Below are 26,430 nucleotides of genomic sequence, written 5' to 3' on the forward strand. Positions count from 1 at the left end.
CATCAGTGTTTGAGGACAAATCATGGAATATCCTGGGTTGGAAGGCACCCACAGGGATCAGCAAAGTCCAGCCCCAGAGTTCTAAATAAGCCCCACAGCCAGAGATTGAGGAGGACCCAATCAATGCCACAAGGTTTATTAACTGTGAAGCAGCTCATGGTAAGAGATAAAAATTAAAGAAAACCGAGGAGAGGGTGATCTTTGCACTAAACCTTTATGGAAATACTGAGCAATTTGTTAAATCCTGGCATTTTCCTGCTCTGAAACAGCACTGCCCCCACTGACGAGGCCATTCAGAGCTGATTTGTGTCTTGAGGCTACAGAGACCACAAAATCAAACCATTACAACCTTTTAAAAGCTTTCTTGCCACAAACTAAAAATATCCCTCGCTGACAGATGCAAGCTGTCAATAAGGAATTTAAGAACTCAGTATGGAGAGTGGAAAGAGTGCAAAGTCTTGATAAACATCTCAAATTGGGTCTTACTCAGTGGGAAACAAGTAGTTTATAGTGGTAATTGTAAAGGGCATTTTACATGGAATCAATTAAATGAAAATCTTTTAAACCCTTTTTAAAAAGAGACCTTTTTAAGTTAACAGGTGATTTTAATTGGAACCATGGGACTTGCAGCCCGGGAGGTGGGTTGGGGTTTTTTTGTTGAGGAGGGTTTTTTTTTTTTTGGGAAGCATTCAATATAGGGGAAGATCGATACACTTCCATCAGCATCTGAACTCCCAGAGCCTTGCAAGTTGAGGAGTGAAGCTGAGCAAGAATTACAGTTTGCTCTGGTTTGTGAGGCTTTTCCTGGCAATTAAATGTCTCCACCACAGCTCCTTCACAGTGAAAAAGCAGGAAAATTTATCAAGGATAATTCTTTTTAGTCAGAATCCTCTGCCATTACCTACTGTAAAACTTCTTCAGAAATATTTTACCCTTAAAGAAGATGTCAAACATCCCAGCTGAAAAGCAGTAACTACACGTGAGGGGAATTTTAGTTGTGAATTCCTTTTCTTACTTTTCCACAACCCCAAAGGTGCTCTGCACAATCACCTGGAGCAGGCAATGAGGGACAAATTCCACGAGCACAAAACCTTCCCTCAAAGGAAATGATACTTTTGGCCACTGCCTCATCGAGCTGGTGAATTCCTTCTCTTCCCAAAGCTCTGCAATCCACCAAATCCAGCTCTGTCTGCCCTGCAAGGTGTGGCTCAGGAACACACCTGGGAGGAGGGGAGGGAAAAGCAGGGGCAGGAATAACACACAGGTGCCAGGTAAAGGCTTGGAGCTGCTTCCCCTACAGAATTCCAGAGGCAGAGACTTACTGGGTTAACCTGTGCATCCTTTATTCCTCAGAAATCAACTCCAGCCTTTGTGTCTCAGCTCCTGAAAGCCCGAGGAAAAAGCCTGGTGTGTCTCATCCCAACAGCTGAGCTCCAGGGGGAAGAAGAGGCAGAAAATCACACAACCTGCATTTGCTCCCCAGCTTTGGGTGGGAAAGAAACCCCCTCAAAGGAGCACTGAGAAGTTCCCCAGGGGGATACAGAGAGGCAGAGGACAAGGACAGGCTCGTGGATCCGGCCACCATCGCACAGCAGCTCCTGGGATTTCACCGGCATCCTGGCACGTCCCTTAAAGCAACCCTGGAGTGATATCCTGATGTTATCTCCAGCAAATAAAAATGTACAAGCCTCTAAAAGAAGAGTTGAAGCCTCCCGGGTGTGGGAAAGGAGCCTGGAGCAATGGGCTGGCTGGATGTTAGGAGGAGCTCGAGGAGGCACAGCAGCAAGGGATGATCCCGGCATCTTCCCTGTGCTTCCAGCCCTTCCCTGCCCCCTGAACTGCGGGGTTAAGAGGCCAGCGAGGTGATTTATTTTATGGCAGTATTTGGGACACGGGAAATAGGGAAACATCCCCCCAAGAACCAAAACACTTCCCTGGAAGTGTCCAAGGCCGGGTTGGACGCGGCTTGGAGCAACCTGGGATAGTGGAAGTCCTCGGCAGGAGGTGGAATGGGATGAGCTTCAAGTCCCTTCCAACCCAAACCATCCCATGGTTTCCTATCTGCTGCCAGACATGGTTTTAATCCCTCCTGCCCTTCCCTAACTCCTGGCCTCATTCCCAAAGCCGGGGGTGACCGCCTGGCTCCTAAAATCCCAGCAGGGCAGGAGGGGGAAACTGAGGCACAGCCAGAGCAGGGGGGTAGGGGGGAGGCAGCAGCCACCCAGCCCCGCATTCCCAGCGCCACTCCCGCCCTTCTCCATGGAATTGCTGTGCTTGTGGCGTGCTCAGAGTGATTAGTGGGAGTGTGAAGTTATGGAGTGGGGGATCCAGTCGCAGGCTCTGCGCAGCCCTGTTGGAAGGGGTGAGTGTTTCGCAGGTTTTTTCCCTGCCTGAGACAATCTGCACAAATAGGCTTTTAAATTAAGCAGTGATTTGGAATATAAGTGAGTGCATTTAAGCTGCTAAGAGATGGAAAGATCCTAATGGCTGAAATATTTGTCATATCACAAATAAACTGGCTGGATCGGGAGCCTCTAATATAACTAATTTTTACCAAATCCTTCACTGCTCTGTGAGAGAAAATGAGGTCAGCACAGGTTGAGGCAACAGCAAATGAGCAGCTGCCAGGAGGCAGCACAGAATACTGATAAAGGACTCTGCAGGAACTGCACTCCCTGCCCACAGAAACAGGAATCACTTTGTTCACATTAAGATATAGCTTTTTCCAGAGCATCCAGGCTTTTAATGGAAAGGTGCCAATGAATACAGGTTTCCAATGGATCCGGAATATAAATGCATTCCAAAGGCTCCCCAGACCTGAGCTCATCCAGTTTTTGTCCATCTGTGTGATTTGGGGTGTGAGAGAGGGCCGGAGGGTGCCCTGGGGCAGCTGATGAGAGTCCCTGGGATTCCCACAGTTCCTCTGGGATTTTCCAGTTCCAGGAATTAAACCCTGACTTAATGTGCCACTCACAAGGAGCAAAAGTGAAATTAAGGGGAATTCAGAGGACTTGGCCCAGTTTAACAGGAAAAAACAGGCCCAAAGCCCACAAAGATTGTGCCTGGAGCAACTCTTCCACCTCTAGAGGGTGAGGAACCAAGAGGAGCCCCCCAAAATCCCCCAGTTTGTGCCAGTACAAGGTGCTCATGTGGAGAATAACACACCTTGGGAAGAGGGAAAAGCTCCTTGCCAGGCTGCAGCAGCAGCTGGTGTTTTCCTGCCGTGCTCTAAAGGCTGCCTCAAACATTTGGGACCAACTGGGATGCAGCCATGAGCTGGGTCTATGGGAAAAACGACAGAATTGTTTTATTCTCGTAAAGGATTGAGAACACTTTGGAAGGGGAATTTTCTCCCTCCTTTACAGGCATGAACAACCTGTCTGACTGAGAGGAGGATTTTGGTCATAATTGGCCCTTTTCATCCCTAAACCTGAAATGAGTGAGAAAAAAGCAACTCCATTGGTCAAATGGGAAACTGAGGCACGGAATGGATTCCAAAAGAATCACAAAATATCCTGAGATGGAAGGGACCCACAGGGATCATTGAGTCCAACCCCAGGCCCTGCACAGACACCCCAACAACCCCACAGTGTCCAAACACTCCTGGAGCTCTGGCAGCCTCGGGCCTGTGCCCATTCCCTGGGGAGCCTGGGCAGTACCCAGCAGCCTCTGGGGGAAGAACCTTTCCCTAAAATCCAGCCTAACCCTCCCCTGGCACAGCTCCACTCCATTCCTGCAGGGCCTGGTGTAAGGAAAGAGACACAGCATCTCCTCCATCGTGACCCCACCATGTAAAAACAGCTCAGAGAGGGGGGACCAGGACATCCTGTTCTTATTTGGGATGAATTTTAATGCAGGATCACTCAGATACAACCCCAAATCCCTGTGCCACATGAGAGGGGCTCTCCTGGGATCGATCCACAGGGAGGGACACAGCAAGCACTTGGGAGCAGCAGCCAATTTAAGCAAAAGAAGCCTGACATGGAAGAGCAATTGCAACAATTCCTAAATGGAACAGGAGAGGGGTTCATATTTGATAACCATTAAACGGTTTAATGAAATAATTATAACCCCGACTCCAGAGCCTGGCCACGATCAATACCTATGAGCTCTGAGCAACAGCCTGACCCAAGTTCTGCCTCCCTCCCAGCGCTCCCCAGCAGGCAGAGTGGGGACTATAAATGTGATTGACACTAAAGTTGCATTAAAACACCCCCATCAAGGGCAGTAATAGATTAAAGGCCGCTGTGGCACTGCAGTGGGCTGGTCAATACCCTTTATTTCCTGCATCAGCCCCAATTTTGCCACCCTCCCTCGCACTATTAGTGGCAGTCGATGCGCTGTCGATGCCTGGTGCTGGCAGAAGCTGCATTAATGCAGGCTCACAAAAGCAGGGAGCGTGGCATTATCACTTCACTCACTTTCAAATTACAGCCTAACGCTGTCTGCAGGCAGCTTGTGACACGTTAACACTCTGTGTGCTTTGCTGGGGCCGGGCTAAATATTTCATGTGTAAAGATTGCAGGGAGATTTGATGACTGAAATAAGTCCTGCTGCCCAGGGGAAAATCAGTCCCAGGAAGAGAGGTAGGCATTGGTGGAAGATCAGCAGGAAAGGGATGATGATGATGATGATGAGGGAGAGTGGAAGAAGAGCAGGGAGGAAGAGGAAGAGGAGGGTGCTGAGTGCCTGTGTGTGCTGAGTAAAGGCAGGGGTGTGAATAAATCCACACCTTGCTCCCAGGTGCCGGGCTTAGGTGCCCTGTTGGTGCTTTAAAATGCTGGATAATCCCCCAAGACACATGAAACGTGTGTGGATGTGCCCAGAAAAATGCTTCATTTCAGTTCCTTTCTGCTGTGGCTCATAAACCAGCCCATCACAAGCACACCGCTCTCCACAGGTTGTGTCATCCCTCAGATCCCAACCCCACTTCTCAGACACTCCAAAGGCTCTGGACAGCCCTGGCCAGCAGGAAAAGCCTCGATTCACTGCTGGCTTGGCTCAAAGGCACAAATCCATAAATCCTGGCTTTTCCCATGCCCCAGGACCTGGGCATTGACTGCTCCTGCAGCAAATTCTCCTGGCTTTCAGCTGGAACAAAAAATCCTGGAGGCAACCGGGTGATGGAAAGACAGGGACTTGAGCAGGGACAGGAGAGAGGCACTGAGGCTCAGCAGTGGCTGCTGCACTCGTGCCTCAGCTGTCTTTTGCCTTTAAATCCCTCCTAAAATGAAAATTTCCAACCACAGCTCCCATCTGTGCCTTTCCTTACACCCAGTTCTCACCTTCCCTGAGGGGTTTTTATTCTTTTTTCTTTTTTAATCTGAATCAGTTTTTAAGGTCTGACTGGAAGAGTTAACAGCACCTTTGAACTTACTGGGGGTTAAGGAGTTGCCTCTTCTCCAAGGTAGGAAAAAGGAGCACAGCTTGGTTAATTGTGCTCAAGGCCACTGCAGATTATTTATAAACCCGGGTTTATTCACCAAACACAAACTGTTCTACCCCATCAACTGCTTTTCTTCAAGAAACTGCAAAAGCTCCTTCTCCTTTTCTTTTGCAACCAAAAATGGGGCCTCTCTGCCATTCCCTGGTCAGGTGCTGCTATCTGGTGGCCCAGCACCAGCAGTGCCAGCAGGGTCCCCAAACCAAAATACATTTAAACCCTGCTACTTTCCCTCTGTTTAGTGGGATTAACGAATGTTTTGGTGATCCCCTAATTGAATTCTAATAGCTGGCAATGCACAGGCAGCATGGGGACACTGAGGGACAGCCCTGCTAGGCTGGCCTAAGCCCAGGGCACCTGGGTTGGGCTGGGACAGGTGAATTTCTGCACAGAGGTTTGTCCAGGGGTTTGGGATAGGACAGGGATGAGCACTCAGCGATGTTTTTGACCCCAACTCAGCCCAGGGCCATCCCAGACCATGGTGGGGGGTCGTGGTCAGCATATGGAGCTGGGGAAGGAGAAGGGAGATGGAGCCTAGCTTTCCTAGGGAAGTGCAGGAAGAATTCCATGATTGCTTTTTAGTTTTCATTTTACCCAATTAATTCACTTTATGTCAACCCACAGAGGGCTCAGGTACCACACACAGCTCTAGAAACGGGAAGGCATTTGGAAATTGAGGGATCAGGGTTTGCCCTGATGGAGGGAAGGATTTCTGCTGGGATCCTGGGGAAGAATTCATGGGAATGGCTCAGGGGAAACACTTGGTAGTGTCTTGAACATGAAACACTTCCTGGATCATCTGTCCCAAGCTCCTTGCACCTGGCACTGCTCTAGGAATTTTGACAGACTGTAGCTGCAATTCAATGAACTGTTGCTCCACTGGTACTACAGAAATACACATTTATACAGATACCAGTGGATTCAGAAAATGCTCTGTGCCATCATCACCCATTACTGCTGGAAAGGCCACCCAGAGCCACCTCCCCCCCAGCCAGCAAATTCTCCAAATCCAGTCACCACAGACCTTTCCTGCAAGGTCAGATACTTCAGCTAAAAATTCCCTCAAGACCAAGTTAATTATCCAGGATTTTACACCTGGAAGATTTAAGTTGGACTTGATGAGATCAAAGGTCTTTTCCAACCTAGTAAGTCCAGGATTTCCTGCCACAGGTCAGGACCAAGCAGTTGAGTTCTCCCAAAATCCATCCAGACCCTAAAAGCTCAAGCAGCACCTGGTTCCAAACCTCTTTTCCCACTGCAGTGCCCACCTGGGTCATGCTCAGAGAAGCAGCAGTTACCTGGATTGAGGTTGTTTTCCCTTTATTTCCACAAACAAGTGAAACCAGAGACAGTGTGATGCCCATTAAATAGTTTTTATTCTTTAGGACATGAATTGCATTTCCACTCATTTACAGTACTGTAAAGTGCAATGGTATCATCTCCCACCTGTGCACATTTTCAAGTATTTAAAATGCCCAGAAAATGTTTTGTTTCATTTTAATTCCTTTTTTTTTTTTTTTCTCTTTACAGCAGCTCAGTTATGGAGTTCTTAATCTGGCAAGATAAACCCAGATGTGCCTACAGGTTTGGGTCCTTCACTCCAACCCCCAGGGGTCTCCTCCAACACTAACTGCTAGTGGAATGCATTTCCCAGTGTCCTTAGTCCACCTCCTCGATGGTTGGGCCAGAGGAGGCTCCCCCAGATGGAGGAGCTCCACCCCCAGGGAATCCTCCGGGCATCCCACCGGGCATCCCTCCTGCGCTCTGGTACAGCTTGGTGATGATGGGGTTGCAAACCTTCTCCAGCTCCTTCTGCTGGTGCTCAAACTCCTCCTTCTCGGCCGTCTGCAAGAGAACAAAGAGCTCAGGTGCTGCTGCTGGCCCTGGTGGACACAGCCCAGCAGAGAACCAGCACTCCCCTGGGTTACACGTTCCAAGATCTGGGCTGGTTTAGCCCCACCAAGCCAGACTTGCATTAGACAAAGAGCATTTCTGCTTGGTTTAGCATCTCCCACTACTTCTGGAGCAACAAGGACCTTCTCTAACACATTCCTGGGAAGAAAGCCAGCCAGGAGAAGGAGGGAGTGGAAACTAAACTGTTTGTGCTCCCAAGCTGTGGTCGCTCAGACATCCAAGGAAGGTACTTGGACCAACACCAGTCTTTCGACTTCTGGTGGAAACTACGAATGGCTTTGGAATCTCTTTCATCACAGCAACCAGGGCGAGTTCTCCTCCATCCTGACCTTTCCTTGTAGCTCAGCCAGAACCTGGGAACTAAACACTGAATCCAACATACCTGGTTCTTGTCCAGCCAGTTGATGATCTCATTGCATTTGTCCAGGATTTTCTGCTTGTCCTCATCAGAGATCTTGCCCTGGAGCTTCTCATCTTCCACAGTGGCTTTCATGTTGAAGGCGTAGGACTCCAGGGAGTTCTTGGAGGACACCTTATCCCGCTGCTTCTCATCCTCTGCCTTGTACTTCTCTGCCTCCTGCACCATCCTCTCAATGTCCTCCTTGCTCAGTCGGCCTGCAGAGAACACAAGTCTTGAGTTTGGACCCAGTCCTTTTTAGGGAAGGATCACAAATCCCCCAAAATTACACCTCAGGCTTTGGAGGGACAGAGGAGGCCCAGAATGTGCCTTCCTAGGAATTCATTAATTACTGCATTAAAAATCAACGCCCACAGACACAAATCCATGTGAAAATGCCAATGACAGCCAAATTCAGATTACAACAGAAGGCACAGCTTGAGGAGGCCATTTTTAAGCCCTATCCAGTGCCCACCCTCAGGACAGTGGATCCTTACCCTTGTCATTTGTGATGGTGATCTTGTTCTCCTTGCCAGTGCTCTTATCCACAGCAGACACATTCAGGATGCCATTGGCATCGATATCGAAGGTGACTTCGATCTGAGGGACCCCTCTGGGAGCAGGGGGAATGCCAGTCAGCTCAAACTTGCCCAGCAAGTTGTTGTCCTTAGTCATAGCACGTTCTCCTTCATACACCTACAGAGAGAAACCATCAAATTACATCATTAACGCCATAATGACTTAATTATTTATTATCCTGAAGGGATGAGGTCGCTCAGACATCCAAGGAAGGTACTTGGACCAACACCAGTCTTTCGACTTCTGGTGGAAACTACGAATGGCTTTGGAATCACTTTCATCACAGCAACCAGGAACTCACTAACTGCAGGAATTTAACACCTTGGCCTAACAGTTCCTTTAAGCACCAACCAGTGACAGCACTGACAGTGTCTTGTGACTCCCCCAGAGCTCTCTGCTTACCTGGATCAGCACCCCAGGCTGGTTGTCAGAGTAAGTTGTGAAGGTCTGGGTCTGCTTGGTGGGGATGGTGGTGTTGCGCTTGATCAGGACTGTCATGACCCCTCCAGCTGTCTCAATACCCAGGGACAGGGGAGTGACATCGAGCAGCAGCAGGTCCTGCACGTTCTCAGACTTGTCTCCAGACAGGATAGCAGCCTGCACAGCTGGGGGGAGAGACAGAGCATTAAAAACCCTGCAGCAAACACTCTACCAAACTGTGAGGATGCACATGGCTCGCTCAGACATCCAAGGAAGGTACTTGGACCATCACAAGTCTTTCGACTTCTGGTGGAAACTACGAATGGCTTTGGAATCTGATTCATCATTGCAAGTCCCAGAGAAATTCCTACAGCTTTGGAAAGCTTTAGTGATTCAGGAGGAAAACCCAGCGCCTACACCAGTTTGCACCACTACGAGCTGCAGAGCGTGAGTGCTTAATTACCTGCCCCATAAGCCACAGCCTCATCAGGATTGATGCTCTTGTTGAGCTCTTTGCCGTTGAAGAAGTCCTGCAGCAGTTTCTGGATCTTTGGGATGCGTGTGGAGCCACCCACCAGCACGATGTCGTGGATCTGCGACTTGTCCAGCTTGGCGTCCCTCAGCGCCTTCTCCACGGGGTCCAGGGTGCCGCGGAACAGGTCAGCGTTGAGCTCCTCGAAGCGAGCCCTGGTGATGGAGGTGTAGAAGTCGATGCCCTCGTAGAGGGAGTCGATCTCGATGCTGGCCTGGGTGGAGGAGGACAGGGTGCGCTTGGCGCGCTCGCAGGCGGTGCGCAGGCGGCGCACGGCGCGCTTGTTCTCGCTGATGTCCTTCTTGTGCTTGCGCTTGAACTCGGCGATGAAGTGGTTCACCATGCGGTTGTCGAAGTCCTCCCCGCCCAGGTGGGTGTCCCCTGCTGTGGATTTCACCTCGAAGATGCCATCTTCGATGGTCAGGATGGACACATCAAAGGTGCCGCCACCCAGGTCGAAGATGAGGACGTTCCTTTCAGCACCAACCTGAAGAAAACATCGGTTTTCATTACTCAACTCACCTTCTACTACTACTTTTAGCAGTTTAGTCACTGGCCAAACACAGTGATCCCTCCATACCTTCTTGTCCAGCCCATAGGCAATGGCAGCTGCTGTGGGCTCGTTGATGATTCGCAGGACATTGAGCCCTGCAATGGTTCCAGCATCTTTTGTAGCCTGGCGCTGGGAGTCGTTGAAATAGGCTGGGACAGTCACTACTGCATTGGTAACAGTCTGCAAACAGAGCAAACAGATCAGTTATGGGTGCTAAAAGCTCAGAGAGAATCACTGCTCACACTTCAGTGTAGTCCTACACTCACCTTTCCAAGATATGCTTCTGCAATTTCCTTCATTTTCGTTAAAACCATGGAAGAGATTTCTTCTGGGTAGAAACTCTTTGTCTCGCCTTTGTACTCAACCTGGACCTTAGGTCTGCCAGCATCGTTCACCACAGTGAAGGGCCAGTGCTTCATGTCAGATTGCACCACAGAGTCATCAAATCTGCGCCCAATCAACCGTTTTGCATCTGGAAAAGACAATTTGACCGTGTCAGTGTTTACTCACAATTAAAAACATGGAATTCTTACTATGAAGGCAGAAAACTCTAAACCACCATCCTTAACCTGGAATTATTACTGCCTTGTTAAGGCTCAGGAACAGACACCAAGTTTCATCTCTTTGATATGCAGAAACTCAGGGCTCTCACCTCTAAAATACAGCAAGTGCTGTGCCATAAACCAGCTTGAGACACCTCATATTAAGGCTATTCAAGACTGACCACCCAGAAAAAAGGGCTACAGGGCAAACATTTTCCCCGTCTCTAATAAATCTTAACTTTCAATAATGCAATCACAGTCAGGTTAGAAATAATTAGGATGTTTTAACTTCTGTGAGAAAGCTTAAAACTTGCTGTTAATTCTTCCAACCAAGAAAAATTTCCTTAATCACTAGCAAGCGTGTCAACACTGCAGCCTTACCAAAGACTGTGTTGGTTGGGTTCATGGCCACCTGGTTCTTGGCAGCATCACCGATGAGCCTCTCTGTGTCTGTGAAGGCCACGTAGCTCGGCGTGGTGCGGTTGCCCTGGTCATTGGCAATGATCTCCACCTTCCCATGCTGGAACACACCAACACAGGAATAGGTGGTGCCAAGATCAATCCCGACAGCTGGTCCCTTCGACATCTTGTCTGAAAAAAAGAAATTGAAAATAATAATTTAGTTAAAAGCACAACTGATACAGTTTGCATAGAGAAATTATAGCTAACCCAGGCTTTAATTATTCGAGGGCAGGCTAAATGGAGCTGGGAGCAACGCGGTCTAGTGGAAAGTGTCCCATTGCAAGGGGCTGTTAACTGGATCTCTTTTCTGCCTAACCCGCTCCGGGAATTCCGGATGATCCCTGGAATTCCAGCCCCGTTATCCCACGTGGCCCCAGCAGCTCGCACCGGATGCATTCTCCGCTCCGGCCGCTTGGCGTCCCCCCCCGCACACCGCGCTGCGCGGGACTCCAAGTCCCAGCGTGCACCGCGCCTCCCGCGCTGCGTGAGCGGCGCTGCGGGGCGTGCCCGGGGGCTGCCGGGAAATGGAGTCCCCGCCGAGCGGGGCCGCGTGTGCTGGCACAGCCCCAGCCCCGTGCGACACCGAGCCCCCCCCCTTCCGAGCCAACCCCCCCCTCCCCACATCCCACACGCGGCCGTTCTCCACCCACGCGGCTTCCTCCCTCCGCACCGCCGGGCACTGCAGCCCCCGCTATGCCCCGGCACCGCCCCGGGCCGCCCACCAGGGAGGCAAGATGGACGCTGCGTCTCCTCGAGCCCTCCTCTCTTTTCCCCTCCCCCGTTCCAGCAGAACCTAAGGGGGGCAGGGGAAGAGAACCGAGTCCCCGCTCCGCCCCACCTCCCGCGGCAGATCACATTTAGGAGACAAACGTGCAAAAGCCGGGATTAAAAAAAAACTACCGGAGCAGCGAAAAACGGCTCGGTATTTAACATTCCCTCCCTATCCTCGCAGCGGGACCGTCCCTGAGGACACAAAACCACCCAGGAGTGCCCCCCGCCTTTCCCAGGCTGCCCCAGAGCTTCCTCCGGCACCCTCCCTACGCCATTCCAAGGCAGCTGCATCCCCGCACACCCTTCCCGCGCCCTCCCCCCCAGCCCCGTTACCCGCAGTCCGGCCCGGTCTCTCGTTCACCCACAGTACAGGATCCCAGCTCGGCTCCGGCTCGATCAATGCCCCGCGCCCGCCGCGCCGCCCTTTTATACCCACCCAGAACCTTCCAGAAGGCCACGCCTCCCTCTCACAGCTCTGACCAATCAGCGTGCTGCTCCCGCCCCCTCGCCCGGCAGTGATTGGCCCGCGCCGTGCGTGACGCGCGCCGGAAGGGGGCGTTGCGCGCCGGCCGGCCCCGCGTTCTCGAACCTTCATGCGCTTTCCCCGCGCCCCCCCGAAACCCGCGGCGGGCGCGGCTTTCCGCGAGTCTCGGCCAATCAGAGGCCACGCCTCCGGTGACGACACGGGCGGTGGGCGGGGTTCGGGGGTCCGGGCGGGCGCGGTAGCCAATCGCTGCGCGGCGCGCCGAGGGCTCGTTTGCATATTTCGCAATGGGGCGGGAGGGGCCAATCGGCGCGCGGGACTGGCGGGTGATTTGCATAGAGGGCGGCGGGGAAGGAGAGCGGGGGGAAGGCGAGCGCAAGATGGCGGAGCCATGAGGGGCGGCCCTGGGCAGCGCATCCGGGGATCCCCCCGTGCTTCCCCAGCCCCTCTGTGCCCGCCGAGATCCTTTCTTCCCCTCAGGAGTGGCGGCATTACCCCTCCTCGTGCTCGCAGCCATTGCCTGGCGTTTCCCTTGTGCTCCCCGCAGCGTGTGCTCAGTAAATCTCCCGAGTACAATAGTCAGCATCTTCCATGTTCCCCTCTGCAAGGCAAAGGAACATTCCCCGGTTTGCCCCCGCGCCCTGTTTCTCTCGCAGGAAGCCGTGTTTGTGGTGTTTTGGACACTGGCAATATTTCTTCCACAGAGCGAAACCCATCTGAGCAGCTCCATGCTTTATGATCCATCCTAAATGTTCCCATCCATCATCTGCTCCAAGCCAAGCCAAGGACAGGGTGTTGCTCCTTGGCGTGCTGCTGCTGCTGCTCGCTGCATGGATAATCCAGCTGCCAGCATGGATTTGTTTCCGTGGAAAGGGGAATGGTGGAAAACCGTGGGTGCTTGGTGTCCCTGGGGATGGGGGGAGCTGGGCAGAGGTCGGGAATCGCCCGAGGTCACACTCAGGGCTGCGACCTGCATCCAGTGCATCCAGTGTTTGCACGGAATAAAGCCAGGAGTGGAAAAGCCAGGGAGTTTCATTTGGAGCAGGGAACACAAACACCGAGTCCTAGCCAGGCTCTGGGACACGGCACAGTGGGAAAACAGGCAAAGGAACTCCCATTTAAATGCACAAAAAGGCATTTCAGGTGCTCCGAGGTTGCCTTTGGACAAAAAAGCTCCTGCTGATGCTTAAAAGTCCAATACAGACACACAGGAAGAGATCCCTCAGCCTCTTCCTTATGTTTGGCTGTGATAACTTGCTGTGTGCAAGCCACATCCTGAGACAAGGGTGTCAATGTGGCTTTCCACGGCAATTTTGGGTCTCCTCAAAGAGGGGACGTGACGCAGTCCCCCGGCCTGGCTGGTGACCTGCTGCCAGACCACAAAACCAGTCCCGCACCACCAGTGGCAGATGTGCTGGGCCCACGGGAAGCCACCGGTGTCGAGCCAGTTTGTGGCTCCTGTTCTTGCTCTGCCACGGAACCTGAGCAGGGACTTCAGGGTGGTGGTTTGGAGCTGGAATCTGGGTGCAGAAGGTTAAAGCCAGGACAGGGGAAGGGGCTCTGTGTCATGGAGCACCAACTGTGCCTCTCAAGATGAGGGCACTCCATACAAACCATGCTACAAAGCACACTCCACCCTGTCCAGGGTCCAGGCTGCTGTGGTATTCTGCTCCCAGCTTACTCCAGAGATGCTCCTCAGTGTAACTCACACTGAACCCACCATGGGAGCCGTGCTGTTCGCCGGGGGATTGCCTTTGGGGTGGTTTTGGGGGTTGTTTTTTTTTTAAACCACGGGCAGAATTTTGAGGAGGGCCTAAGAACAGCACTACCTGCACCTTGGGATGCCACAGTGACATTTAGATGTGCAAGCACACTTTGTGAGAGCAAGGGGAAGCAGCCTGAAACTGCAGTGAGTCAGTGCAGGGAGGAGGGCAGTTTGCAAATGACTCATTACATCCGAAATTAGAGGCTGTTAAACTGGACAAAAGGAGCTCATTTACTGTATATCACAAAAATTAAGGCTTGGCAGGCTGGACGGGTTTAAGTATTTAGTGTGGAGGGTTTTTTTAAATTGTGGATTGAAACGTTATTTTTGGGAGTGAATTTAGTTTATGAAGGATCCAGCACTGCTTCTCCTTTAAGTGTTTAAAACAGAATTGGGAGGAGAAGAGAGATTATCAAAGGCGTTCCTCCTGCTCACAGCAGCAGCGCTTATTTATACAACACTTGCATCTGCTGAAGTTTGAAAATCACACATTTCCAAGGCCATCCCTTCCCTTTCCCACGGAGGGGTTCCTCCCCTCTCAGTGTGTCAGGACAAACTGCTCCCGGTTAAAAATAACCCCAAATTCCTGATCCTGTACAAAAGTCTGCAACTGCACAACTGCTCTCAAAATGTGCATCACCTGATCAGGGTTTTTAATGCCATCGACTCCAGTGGGAGCAGGAACAGCGTTTGCTCTGGAATTAGGGACAGACAGGACACACCTGTGAGACCACTGTGTTGTCACCATGCTTTGTTTTAAATACTGCCTAATTATGTTGCAATTTTTACTCCCAGATTTCAGTAAGGAGGATTGCTGATGTCTGGAGATCTCTGCAAAACACCCTGGGGGGAAAGAAGGCTGAGAGAAACCAAGCACCAGCACCTTTAGCTACCCTAAATCCCACCCACAGCTCCCTGGCTGGAGACTCCTGTGAGCTGGCTCCAAAGGTTTATCTGCAGAGGAGATCTGAACTGTCTGAACACAGCTCAAGGTTTCCTCCTCACCTCAGAGCTCATGAGGAAAGCCAAACACGTGGGCTGGTTCAGCAGTAAGGTTACAGCAGGGCGAGGATGAAGCCACCAGTTGTTGTTGTGCTGGCATTATTTATTCACCACCCTGGCTTCCAGCACCTGCATCCTCAGCCAAAATATCCCAGGTGAAATGGCCGCATGGAAGACAAAAACATTTACTTCCATGCACCCAGGGTTTCGCATCTTTTGTGAAATGTCACCTAATTTAGACTGAAAAGTACCCAGGAAAAAGCAAAGTCTCCCCACGCTTCCCATGCAAATATGCACACAGGCCTCCTTAGCTTCAAAATGGTATTTTTAACTCCATCCTTTTTTTTCCCCCCTTTGGATTCAGCTTGACAGCATGAAACACATCCCAGAAAATGGTACAAGTTGAGTTGAGCTGCAGCACTTCAGCTGCAGCACCTTTATTTATAAAACAACCAACCAACAAAAAAAAAAAAAAGTTATGAAATCATTGATTCAAAGGAATCAATAATAAATATTTGCTTTCCTCTGAGTTGTTCAGACACAGTACAAGTACACCAATCATAGCAGGTAGCAGAGATGGAAGCTTAGTTTAGCTGCTGAGAAACAAAAAGCTACATAACATGGTAGGCATTTAATCACAAGTAATAGCTGGTATATGACAGTAAAAGCTTTAATACACTATTTTACAAAACAGGGTTTGGCTCGTTTGCTTCCCTTGTGCAGCTCCTGGTCATCTGGAGCTTGGAAAATAGAACACCTTTGGAATGATCCCTTTCTCCTGTTCCCTTTGGATGATGAACTTTCCCCTTCCCTGTGAATCCCTGATGTGTGGGCTGGAAGCAGATACCTGGACAAGGCTTGGAAATTCCAAGCTGATACCCAGACAGGGCTTGGAGCAGCCAGGATTGATCCCCCAGACCAGGCTTCAGCCACTGCACCTCTGACTGACCTTCCCCAAGGCTCCCAAACCTCTCAGCCCATGCCATCGGACAGCTCACGGCACAAGGAGTGGCTTCTCTGCTGCACGACAGGGCTGCTGTGTCCTGCAGCCCATTCCCAAACGCTCCAGGAAATCCTGCCAGGGCAAATTCTCCTCCCTCCAGGCTGCAGAGCCTCTCTCTGCTAATTACCAGTCTGGGCTGTGACTCAAAACTACCCCAGAGCCTTTGGCTCTCGGGCTGTGGCCAGCTCAGCTGTTGGAATTGTCACCCTCAGTTTGTGGTGAGGAGCTCCTGGATGCTCAGGGATGCACGGGAAAAGCACTCCTGGGTCTCTGTGCAGGAGTGAGGATCCTCAGGTGCAGCACAGGGAATGTTAAGCACATTGAGCACCCACAGAAGAACCCACAAGCTGCTTTAGCCATCCCACTCCTGCTCTTGGGATTTTCCCAGCTCTGGAGTGGCTTGGGAGTGCTTTGCAGAGCCTGAGCCTTCAGGGCTCAGGGAAAGAGCAACTGCAGGGGAATCACAGACACACAGAGCTGCTGCTTCAAACACAGCTGATCCAGGAGTGTGCTCCCGGAGCATCCAGGGTGAGATGACAGAGTATCCACCACCAGGAGCTGTCATGGGAGGAGCAGCTTGTCAAACACCTCATAGCAGGTCTCCCGTGTTTAAAACTGACTTGGGATTGTTTTCCCTGCATGGCATCAGCAATTTGTCGTGCCAAGGGTTAAATCTGGGGTAGAGAAAGCAATGGAATTTTGGTACATCTGGTGGAAATGGGTGGCTGCTCCTAGGAAGAGGAGTTGTCACATGGTGTAGGGTGAGTTTGAAAACTATTTCCCATATGGAAGTAGCCCAAGCAGGGCTTGGCTTTGATCAGGTTGTTAAAGATCTCAAGTGAAGAAATTAGAATTCTGGGTCTCAGGCAGAAAGGGAGATTAATGACAGTCCTAGAGTGAAAGAATTAGAGATCTGTGGTTCTTCTGTGCTCATCCATCTTCTGTAGGCTCTTTCCACAAATTGGAGAAACCCCTTCCCTCCCTCAAATGGGGAAAAAAACCCAAAACACCCTCATTTTTTTAAGTAGAAAATCACCAGTCTAGGAATACAGGAATCTAGAACCTACAAGCTCAGTGTCTTGTGTGCAGCAGTGGTCAGAGCCAAGTCCTTCAGAGGAAAATATCAGCGACAGAACTCTGCATCTGTCCCTACCTCCCATCCTTTCCTATTCCTTGGAAATTCCTCCCATCCTTTCGTATTCCTTGGAAATGCTTATCCTGGTTGCTCACAAAAAATATTTTTTACAATTCCTGCAATTTTTAAAGAGTCTTGCTAAAGGTTTCAGCCTCAGCTCTAGCACGTGGCCCAGCATTTGGTGTAGGAGTGGGACAACGCACACAAAGGTTTCCTAATGGAAGCAGTGTTTTGTGCTTGTTTACCTGTCCCAGGTGTGTTTTCCTCTGTCAGGGAATCCTTCAAGCCTTCCCTGGGGGTCAGCTCAGCAGTGCTGTTCCTTCAGTCTTGGGAAGAACTTTCCGTAAGGCTTCTCCAGCACAGCTCCCCCCAAACCTGGCCAATTCTCCACCTGGCAATAGCCAAGAGCTCTTCCAAATGCTCCATCCTGGCTTTTTGGTACATTGGTGGCTCTTCCCGTTTGGGGCCCTGCCTCCCTGCTGGATTCAGTGCCCAGTTCTCCTCTCCCTAAGGCTCATTAGCCACGGGCACCCCTCCGGTGGGGCTCCCGTGGCTCTGCAGTGCTGCCCACGGAAGCAGAGTCAGGCTCCTGGCCCTATCTCTGGGTGCATCGTTAAGTTTATTCTGGCAATTAAAGCACCTCTGTTTTCTTGTCAGAAAAGGTCCTTTCTTTTTAGTACAGAGTTTAGTTCAGACACCTTAATACTGCATGTCTTGTTCTTTGGGAGTGATCCTTTCATTTCCACTTTAGTTACAGCCTCCAGTATTTCACTGAATGCAGAAAATGTGAAGCACCTGTCAGTTCCCTTTGAGGCTGGACACCCTCAGCCTCAAAATCTTCACTTAAGACAATACATCTTTGAGAAACTTCTCCAAAACCAGTCCAAGAGACTTCTCCCTCCTCACAAAACCTCTCTGGAATATTATGCATCTTTAAGTCTCTGTTGATCCCTTTTAAAAAATCCTGAGGTTTGGCTTCTTTTCACTCGTACAGCGCTTTGCTGTCGTAGTTTTTAGATGCTCAGTGTTCCATCTTCAAGAGAGAAAAAAAAAAAAAAAAAAAAGATAATTTAAAAAGAAGCTCCCTTTTCCCTCCAACGTATCTTTCTTCACTAAAAGAAAATTCCGTATCAGAACCTCAGTGCTGCAAGACGTTCAGAAAGAACTGAGTGGGAGGGCTTTCTCGTGGTGTGAAATAATCCCAAGTGATTAAGATTAAGCTGACCAGGAAGAGAACTAGCTACCCTAACGATGGCTACGTGGCTGGTGGTGTGTGTGAGGTGCTTGTTCTGGACAGGGGACGCTCGCCGGGCAGTCACACGGTCTGGAACGCCCGGCTCTGGGCAGGCACCATCCCCGGCGTCACTCCCATCTTCACCGGGTTGTTGTAGTCGACTTTCTTTGGCTCCGTCTCTTTCCTGTCCAGCTGCCGCTGGCTGTACTGGGGAGGGGTGAGGTGGGGAGTGGCTTCGGTGGACAAAGTCCGCTGGCTGCGGGAGGCACTGTTGGCTGTGGACCTGGTGGACGAGGAACCCGAGCGGGAGCTCCTGGAGCCGGAGGAGGAGGAGCTGGGCTTGACGAGGTGGGCTTTGGGTGCCTCCGCATCCTCCCTGCAAGCGAACACACAGACACAGGGCTCAAACGGGAACGCTCCCTGAACCCCTCTGCAAAGCACCGGGGTATAGCCTGCCTTTAAACTGCCCCAACGCTGTGCTGTGGGACTTGGTGGGCTGAACCCCCTTTTGCCCCGCAGAGCTGCTGGTAAATGGGTTTGGAATGAACACAAACAGCTCTGTGTGTCAGAGCAGACAGCGCAGATAGAGCTGTCTGCTCTGTAATCCTCAACCAGAACGGCAAATGGCCTGGGCAAGACTGCCTGAAACTGGTTCTTCCACTTAAAAACACCCCTGTGGGGAGTGAAAGAAGCGCAAGAGCTGGGTCCTGACAGAGAGAGAGAGGAGGGGGAGGAGGTAACAGGCAGGCGTGAAAGGGTGATACCAGAGGGTGAGGCTCAAACTGAAAAGGCAAGATGAGAAAGCAAAGCAGACGGGAAAAGGGGAAGAAATCAGCAGAGACTGCCTTTGTGCAATCAGCAGCTGAAGGGATTACGGAGGTGCCTGATGGCGCAGAGATGTCACACGAGGCCAGGCGGCAAATAGACACAAAGATGGATCAAGGGTTTTGTTTCTTCGAGGGCGGCAGCAGCCTCAAACTCATTCCTGGAAATAAATCTTTCCAGCGCCTTCCTTCCTGAGGAGTTTAGGCCGGGTTGGCTGGAGCCCAAGCTCTGCTTAGGGGAGTTCAGGGGCCAGGCCCCAGGCAGGGAACAGATGAGCTCCAGGAACGGGAGTCAGCATTCCCAGTGCTCCCGCTCCCCTCCGCACTCGGCTCAGGGTATTGCTCACCCGGAGCTAAATCCAGGGGAACAGTTGTTCAAAAGGCTCAAGGAAGGCTCAGAGAAGCTGTCAGCTTCATGGTGTGTCCAACAGAAGCTGCAGTTGAAAGGAAAAAAGGGGGAGAGAAGGGAGAAAGAAGGAGCAAAGAAGGGGGAAGGAAGGGAGAAAGAAGGTGGGAAGAGGGGAGAAAGAAAGGGAAAGGAAGGGAGAAAAAATGGGGCAAGAAGGGGGAAACGAAGGGAATGAGAGGGGGAGAGAAGGGGGAAAGAAGAGAGGAAAGAGGAGGGGAAAGAAGGAAAGAAGAGGGGGGGGAGAAAGGAAAGAAAACGAAAAGAAAAAAAGAGAAAAGAAAGAAGGGAAGAAAACCGCCCCCAAACCCTCTCAGAACCACAACGGTTAAGCTTTAATTGAACACCATAAAAGAATATGCAAATGATTCAAAATACCGAAATTGCAAATGTGAGAGAAAAGAGTTGGTTGAGGTCTGTGCCAATTCGCCCGGGGGGAGGAGGGGGACTTTCCTATCATTTTCTGGAAAGTCTTCACAAGGATTCTCACAATCAAGAAATTTGTCGGTGAAAGACTTTAAAAGCTTTTTAGAACAATCTTTGAAGACGCTTAAAGCTACTTACAGTTACTTAAAACGGCGGTGGAAAGACGTGTGAAACTGTGAGAAGGGAGTGGGGGAGGTGGGATTAAATAAAAGGCGTTACCTGATTTCATTCGGTGCCTCCTCTTCCTCATATCTCTTCTTTTCTTTCCTCCTTATCGTCAGCCTCACCACCAGGAAAAGCAGGGAGAGCCCCACCACCACTCCACACACGGCCCCGGCGATCATGCCGATATTTTGTGCATCTGTTGTCCAAAAAACAAATGTATTGGTGAACCCTTGTTGGTGTGGTCAGGTTCTAGTCCACGCTACAACTCCCAGCACTGGGTGTAACTCGGGACAGAACGTCGTAGTTAATTTTTTTAGGTGTGTCTCCGCACTGAAGTTGAACCAGTTTTTCTCCAGCTTAAAGCTCAGCTGACAGCGAGGGAAGCAATCACCTCTGGAAAGGTGAAACCACAAGTGCTGTGCCTTCAGCTGTGGGGCAGTGATGAAATAAGGAGGAAAAATCCCCTTGTAAGAGCACAAACCCACAGAAAACACAAAGGCAGGACAGCCCACGTGTGACACAGGCAGCGCCCCAGAGGCAGAAGAATGTTTGATCTGTGAATGTTTCCCCATGAGGACTTTTTTTTTTCCCCCTTCAACTCCCTTTGAACGATTACAACCCACTTGAGAACGAATTATTCAAATACGGGGAAAAAGTGACCTGGCTGAGGTAGACAAAGGAGGAAAGGAAGATCATCCTGTGCGGGACATTTTTCATCCAAACCAGCCAAGATCATGAGAGAACATTTCCCATGGATTGTGGGCCCTTCGCTGATGCTTTATGACAACCTCTTCTGATAACAGTGGTTAGGTTGGGCTTGGCTGAAAGTTGTTTCCTTAAGGCTCAGTCCCCACGGAGGGTTTAGCAAAGCCAAGTGAGGTTTTAAACCAGTTCACTTCAATTGGCATTAAAGCTGCCTGGATGCTTTTACTTCACACGCCTGAGGCAAACCGGTTTTCCTTATTCCATATTCCAGTTATTTCAGGCTTGGCTGGGCAGAAAAATTCCAAAGCTGTGGAATCTCCAAGACGAAACTTCTTTGTTAGGAGTCTTATCACAGCTGTTCCAGCTGGGAGAGCTGCTCAACTCTATTGTTGGGGTTTGGGTGATAAACTCCACCCTTTTCCTGGTATGCAGATGCAAAGGACACCCAGCCTAGAGCTGACACACCCTTGGTGGGGTTAATCACGGGATCTTAACTGCTGCTGTTCAGGACACAAATGGCTAAATCCCGATTAAAACCAAACTATGGCAAAAGTTACTTTTTATTCTGCGAAAATCCAGTCAGCCTTTCCAACTGCCTTTAGATATTTTGCTGTCCCAGGTGCAATCAGTAGAGAATTTGGAGTGATGGAATATCCAGAGAGAGAATTCATACCCGGGAGTCACCTCCTGCAATCACTCCAGTCAGAAGAACCTCTAAACTCACCAATTTCCCTGCTTGTATTTCCTGAATCATTCTGAAAACCAAAGGTTCTAACACACCCAGACCCATCTAAAGTGACAAAAACATCATTTGGGCTCAGGTTTTGATGCTGCTACCGTTTGAGGTGAGGGCTGCTGTGCGAATCAGAAGCGCAATAAATAAAGATTTCTACTTTTATGCGATTAGAGTATGAAAGGGCAAAGGTGCAGAGTTTTCCAGGTGGCAGAGCTGGGAGCAGCGTGTCCCACGTGGAGCAGGGACACGGCTGTGGGCAGTACTTACGCTGCACTGTCACCTGCACCACGCAGCTCTCCTGCCCCGCCTCGTTGGTGGCCACGCACTGGTACAACCCCGTGCTCATCTGCGTCACGTTCTTCAGCAGGACCTGCCCTGGGTTAGAAATGTCTGGAAAACGGGAAAAAAACACCACTGGGGTTCATCAAATGCACCAAGAAACTTCAGCTGTGGGTGGTGCACAGAGGCTGGGTTAGAAATGTCTGGAAAATGGGAAAAACACCACTGGGGTTCATCAGATGCACCAAGAAACTTCAGCTGTGGGTTGATGCCTTTGCCTGGTCTTAAAATCAAGAGTCACACACGGTTAGAAGGGGAAAAGGGATTTTACCTTGGGATTTAATTTAAGGATCCTTAGGTGTACACATCCAGGTCATGTGCATCGAGATGCACCCTGCTGAGTCTGTCTATGTCTCTCTCTTTGTCTGACCCCTTCCCCAACATTGGGTATAACATTATAGGTGTTACTAATTAGCAGATCTATCAAAGATTCCCCAATGAGAGGCTCAAGTGAGCCCCCCTCCCCAAGGAGCCTTCCCCTGGATGGTTCTATCTTGGTTTACAGAATGTGTTCTGGAGAGGACCTTGGTGTCTGGGGCACACTGATCCCTGGCTACGAAGCTTCTAAAATGTTGAGTCTCTCAGCTTGACAAACAAGGCCAAGAATGTAGGGAAAAAGCACTGAGAATACAGAAGTTGTAAAAAGGTATAACAGGGGTATAAAAGAAAAGGCAAAAATCTTCATGGCATCAGGTAGTGCACAGAGGCTGGGTTAGAAATGTCTGGAAATGGGAAAAAAACACCACTGGGGTTCATCAGATGCACCAAGAAACTTCAGCTGTGGGTAATGCACAGAGGCTGAGTTAGAAAAGTCTGGAAAATGGGAAAAACACCACTGGGGTTCATCAGATGCACCAAGAAACTTCAGCTGTGGGTTGTGCACAGAAGCACAAATTGATCTGTGGTGTCAAATCAACTCCAGAACAATGCAGAGGGGGAAAGAAGGGGGGAAAAAAGGGGGGAAAGGTGGAGCATCCCCCCAGGTGCAGCCGCAGAAGTGGGAGGAGTGTTGGAGCACCACTGTCACCACCATCCAGTGACCCCAGAGCTCCGAGGGAAGGAGGGCTCCACTTACTGACTCTGGCGTTGGGCGGGAGGTGCTCGGCTCTCTCCTCCTCCTCGCTGATGCGCTGCCAGCGGTAGGAGATGGGGGCAGTGCCCGAGGCGGAGCGGCACTGCAGGGACAGCTCCTTCCCTTCCAGCATCTCCCCCTCCAGCCAGCACTTGGGCTTGGAGGGTTTCTCTAGAAGAAGCAGGAGACAGGTCATGCAAACACAGCAGGGTTTGCTCAGTGGAAACCCTTCCTTTGGCATTTAAACAGCTCCCCAAGGGCTGCCTTCCCTGGAATGAGTTAAGGAATCACACCGGCGATGGTTTTTAGGGGACTTCAGCTGCAACCCCACAGTGGAGCCATGGCAGTGCCATTCTACCACTCTGTGGCACTTTGCCTCGTGGTCACTTGCATCAGTGGAGCTCTAGCACCACATTCCTCTTCCAGGCACAATTTAGAGAACATCTTTCCCTCCCTTTACTTGTCCCGTTCTTCCCTCTCCCCACAGCACCTGGCAGGCCGCAGGATTCTTCCACGGGATCACAGAGTGTGTGAAAAGCTGAGCAATAAACTGAAATCAGGGAAGGGAAATGCCAACCTCAGCTGCTTGTTTGTCACCTCCACTGACTTGGGTTGGGTTACGGGGCTGGGACATGAACTGCCAGTCCCCAGCAGGAGGTCTGGGCAGGGTGATGGTCAGCTGAGATAGAATATCAGCCTGGTTTGGGTGATGAGATCATAGTGATCATTTGGAAAGAATGGTTGTGCAGCTCATCACACCTACCTCAAACCGTTCTTCAGGCTCTTCCTCTGGCCTGTCCTTCGCCAAAAAATGCCAAGGCAGATATAAAGCTGGGCACTGACACTAGATCTGGAGGTGTCTTTGTGTATTTATACCCCGCTGAAACAAATCTCTCCCCAGGAAGTGAGTCTGGGTTTCTTTTTATCCCTTTGGGAGAACAATAAACTGTCCTTACCGACAACCTTGAGGGTGATGCGAGCCCATTCGTACTGCCCAGCGTTTTTCACCTTGCAGATGTACTTCCCTGCATCGCTGGACTGCAGGGAGATGATCTGTAAGGATGCATCTCCAGCAAGGAAGTTGGAGGTGAAGGAAACACGGCCCTTCTGCTCCTCATTCAGGTCATCATAAACACGGCCTCCAGAGTAGGTGATCACCTGAGGAGCAGAGCAAACACTGAGTTGTTGCTTTATTTTCACACAGATCAACAAATCCAAGCGTTTCCAGGAGCTGCACACCACGGTTAAGTGACTTGTCAAGGGTCACACAGGAAGCCTGGGGCAGGGGGGGAAAGCAAACCTGGGTTTCTACCCTGAGAATGATGCAAAAAGTGAATTTATGCTGGAGATTTACTTTGGGCACTTATACAAGTGTCAAAATCGGCAGCAGTTTATGCCACAACACATCAAAGCAGTCTGTGGGTTTGGCTCTGCTAATTTAAGTCACTGCAGACCTAATTTTTATAAGGACTCAACTACTGTGTTTTGTACTGAAACCAAGGATTCGAAAACTGGGCCTGCGAAACCCAAGGCTGTTTTGAAAGCCTGAAGGGCACTTCTGAGCTTTATCTAATGAAGACTGACTACACTAAAAAAAAAATTCCATTGTAACACAACACACGTGGATATCAAATAACTTCTACGCGTTCTAAATCTCTCTGAATCAGCTCTGTTTTCTAAACACTGCTCTCGTCATCAGAATAACTTGCAAAGATCATCACAGGAGTGCTGTTAAATCGAGGGCTGGTGGTGTGAAGGCAGAAATAAAGTGATTTTCTCAGCAAACCCACCGCTTTCTGCACCGTCTCGGAGATGTGCAGCAGCCACTCGATGTCCAGGCTGCCCTGCTCCAGCAGCCCCAGGCGGTGGTGGCAGGGCAGGGTCACGTTTTCTTCGGCCACTCTCTTGAATTCGGTCTGAGCCTCGCAGAGCCAAACAGAACAGGAAGCTGGAAGACAAACGCCAGTGGTCAGGGTGCGTCTCTGCTGGGGTTTACTAAGCCAGGTTTTGCTGGATTCTTCCTTGTTTTCTCCACAGCATCCAAGCAAACCCCCCAGCTCGGCTCCCTGCACAGATCACGGCTGATTTAAGGAGACAGCTCTACGTTCCCAGGCATTTTCACACTGAGATTGAAGCAGGAGCAGATGGCTTCACACTCCGGAGCTGTCAGTGCTCGAGCGGCACCCACACCCTCTGCACACTCCGAATTTCAGATAAGCTCCCCAGCTCTGCCCTCACCTCTTATTACCTGATTTCAAAAGCAGTGTTTCCACCCAGAAAACCTTCGATTTATCCCCATATCGGTCTGACAAAGGCTTGGAGTCTCTTCCCTAACACCAGAGTCCCTTCCCTAACACCAGATGATATTCGTGTATTTCAGCAATAAGAAACCAGCCTGGGAAGAAGAGGGTTAAACTTAAGGAAAGCGTGGAATAAATAGGGTTGGGAAGTATCTTTGGATAGCAACGTCCGAAAAAAAGTATGAGTTGTCAAAGACGGTTTGTCAGGATTTAAAAAAGAAATAAAAAGGAAACTGCCAAGCGGACCCACTAGAGGGAAGCAGAGCCCTTGGAATGCGAGACAAAATCCCCCAAAACGTGTGTTCCCGCCCTAAAACCTGGCCCAGGAGATGATGCACCGCAGGAGAATGGGATGTTCAGCCAGCACTACGTTAGGCACTGTCCGCCCGAGTGTTTATTCTGCATCCCTGCTGAAACTGAACAAAAATCTGCCATCGATCCTTGGCTTTGCCCATCTCCAACTTGTAAACGTGGACCTGATGCCATGAAGATTTTTGCCTTTTCTTTTATAGCCCTGTTATACCTTTTTTACAACTTCTGTATTCCTAGTGCTTTTTGCCTACATTCTTGGACTTGTTTGTTAAGCTAAGAGACAGAGATAGACTCAGCAGGGTGCATCTCGATGCACATGACCTGGATGTGTACACCTAAGGATCCTTAAAATAAACACCAAGGTAAAATCCCTTTTCCCCTTCTAACCGTGTGTGACTCCTGATTTTAAGACCAGGAAAAGGCATCAGACCCACCATGGAAAGTCCAAATTCAGTTAAAACTGACTCACAAGATCAGAGGAAGGGGAAAGTTGCAGGCATTGGGGCCAGGGATCCCCCAGGTCAAAATCAAGAATTTCCCAACCAAATTTCCGTGGGGAATCGATGCTCTTTGCCCTTGGGGTATGAATCTTCACAGGGCACTTGGGTTGTTCTGCAGTTTCGCTGTTCAAGACAAAACCCTAAAACCATTTCTTTTTTTTTTTTACCCTGTGAAATGAAGTGGGAGGAAATATTTTGCTTCCTGGGCCAAATATTGTGAAACTGATGAAAACTGGGGACGTTTCCAGCACTGGGAAGTCCCATGTATGACTGAACACACAATCCTGGGGTGACAGAGCAGGAGCACAAGAGGTTCCAGCTGCCCAGGATGGATTTGTTCCTATACTTTTTATATTATTACATACTAATGATATACTTTTGTGCTATTTAAACAGCGGATCCTGAACCT

The 26,430-nt window shown here is 50.2% G+C and overlaps 2 protein-coding genes and 3 non-coding genes across 5 annotated transcripts in view; all 5 read right to left on the reverse strand.

Moving 5' to 3' along the window:
- Window positions 1-6,797: 6,797 nt before the first annotated feature.
- HSPA8 (heat shock protein family A (Hsp70) member 8) lies at window positions 6,798-12,048 on the reverse strand. The gene is made up of 9 exons (XM_068994540.1): window positions 11,947-12,048; window positions 10,762-10,971; window positions 10,105-10,310; window positions 9,866-10,018; window positions 9,217-9,772; window positions 8,736-8,938; window positions 8,252-8,450; window positions 7,740-7,972; window positions 6,798-7,288 (listed from the first exon to the last, which is right to left on the reverse strand). The coding sequence occupies exons 2-9, from the start codon at window positions 10,964-10,966 to the stop codon at window positions 7,103-7,105; spliced, it is 1,941 nt and encodes a 646-aa protein (XP_068850641.1). The 5' UTR covers window positions 10,967-10,971; window positions 11,947-12,048; the 3' UTR covers window positions 6,798-7,102.
- LOC138098412 (small nucleolar RNA SNORD14) lies at window positions 7,563-7,659 on the reverse strand. Its single transcript, XR_011146619.1, has one exon. It is a non-coding gene; the product is annotated as a small nucleolar RNA SNORD14 (small nucleolar RNA).
- Window positions 8,526-8,622, reverse strand: LOC138098414 (small nucleolar RNA SNORD14). Its single transcript, XR_011146621.1, has one exon. It is a non-coding gene; the product is annotated as a small nucleolar RNA SNORD14 (small nucleolar RNA).
- On the reverse strand, window positions 9,009-9,105 carry LOC138098413 (small nucleolar RNA SNORD14). The gene has a single exon (XR_011146620.1). It is a non-coding gene; the product is annotated as a small nucleolar RNA SNORD14 (small nucleolar RNA).
- Window positions 12,049-15,266: 3,218 nt separating the features above from the next.
- CLMP (CXADR like membrane protein) overlaps window positions 15,267-26,430 on the reverse strand; it is a 42,155-nt gene continuing 30,991 nt past the window's right edge. The window contains exons 2-7 of the mRNA XM_068994791.1: window positions 24,700-24,857; window positions 23,866-24,067; window positions 22,913-23,080; window positions 21,766-21,888; window positions 20,112-20,253; window positions 15,267-18,612 (exon numbers count right to left, since the gene is read on the reverse strand). Coding sequence (XP_068850892.1) covers window positions 18,318-18,612; window positions 20,112-20,253; window positions 21,766-21,888; window positions 22,913-23,080; window positions 23,866-24,067; window positions 24,700-24,857 — 1,088 coding nt within the window. The 3' untranslated portion in view covers window positions 15,267-18,317. The remainder of the gene's footprint in view (window positions 18,613-20,111; window positions 20,254-21,765; window positions 21,889-22,912; window positions 23,081-23,865; window positions 24,068-24,699; window positions 24,858-26,430) is intronic.

Source organism: Aphelocoma coerulescens, chromosome 24 (assembly GCF_041296385.1).
Source record: "Aphelocoma coerulescens isolate FSJ_1873_10779 chromosome 24, UR_Acoe_1.0, whole genome shotgun sequence".
Classification (NCBI taxonomy): domain Eukaryota; kingdom Metazoa; phylum Chordata; class Aves; order Passeriformes; family Corvidae; genus Aphelocoma; species Aphelocoma coerulescens.

Excerpts from the sequence above, each read along its gene's own strand:
- HSPA8 (XM_068994540.1), bottom strand. The coding sequence starts at position 10,966 with ATGTCGAAGGGACCAGCTGTCGGGATTGATCTTGGCACCACCTATTCC. Across the intron at positions 8,451-8,735 it reads AGCCTGGGGTGCTGATCCAG|GTGTATGAAGGAGAACGTGC; the intron begins GTAAGCAGAGAG and ends TTCTCTCTGTAG. Across the intron at positions 7,973-8,251 it reads CACCATCACAAATGACAAGG|GCCGACTGAGCAAGGAGGAC; the intron begins GTAAGGATCCAC and ends TGTTCTCTGCAG.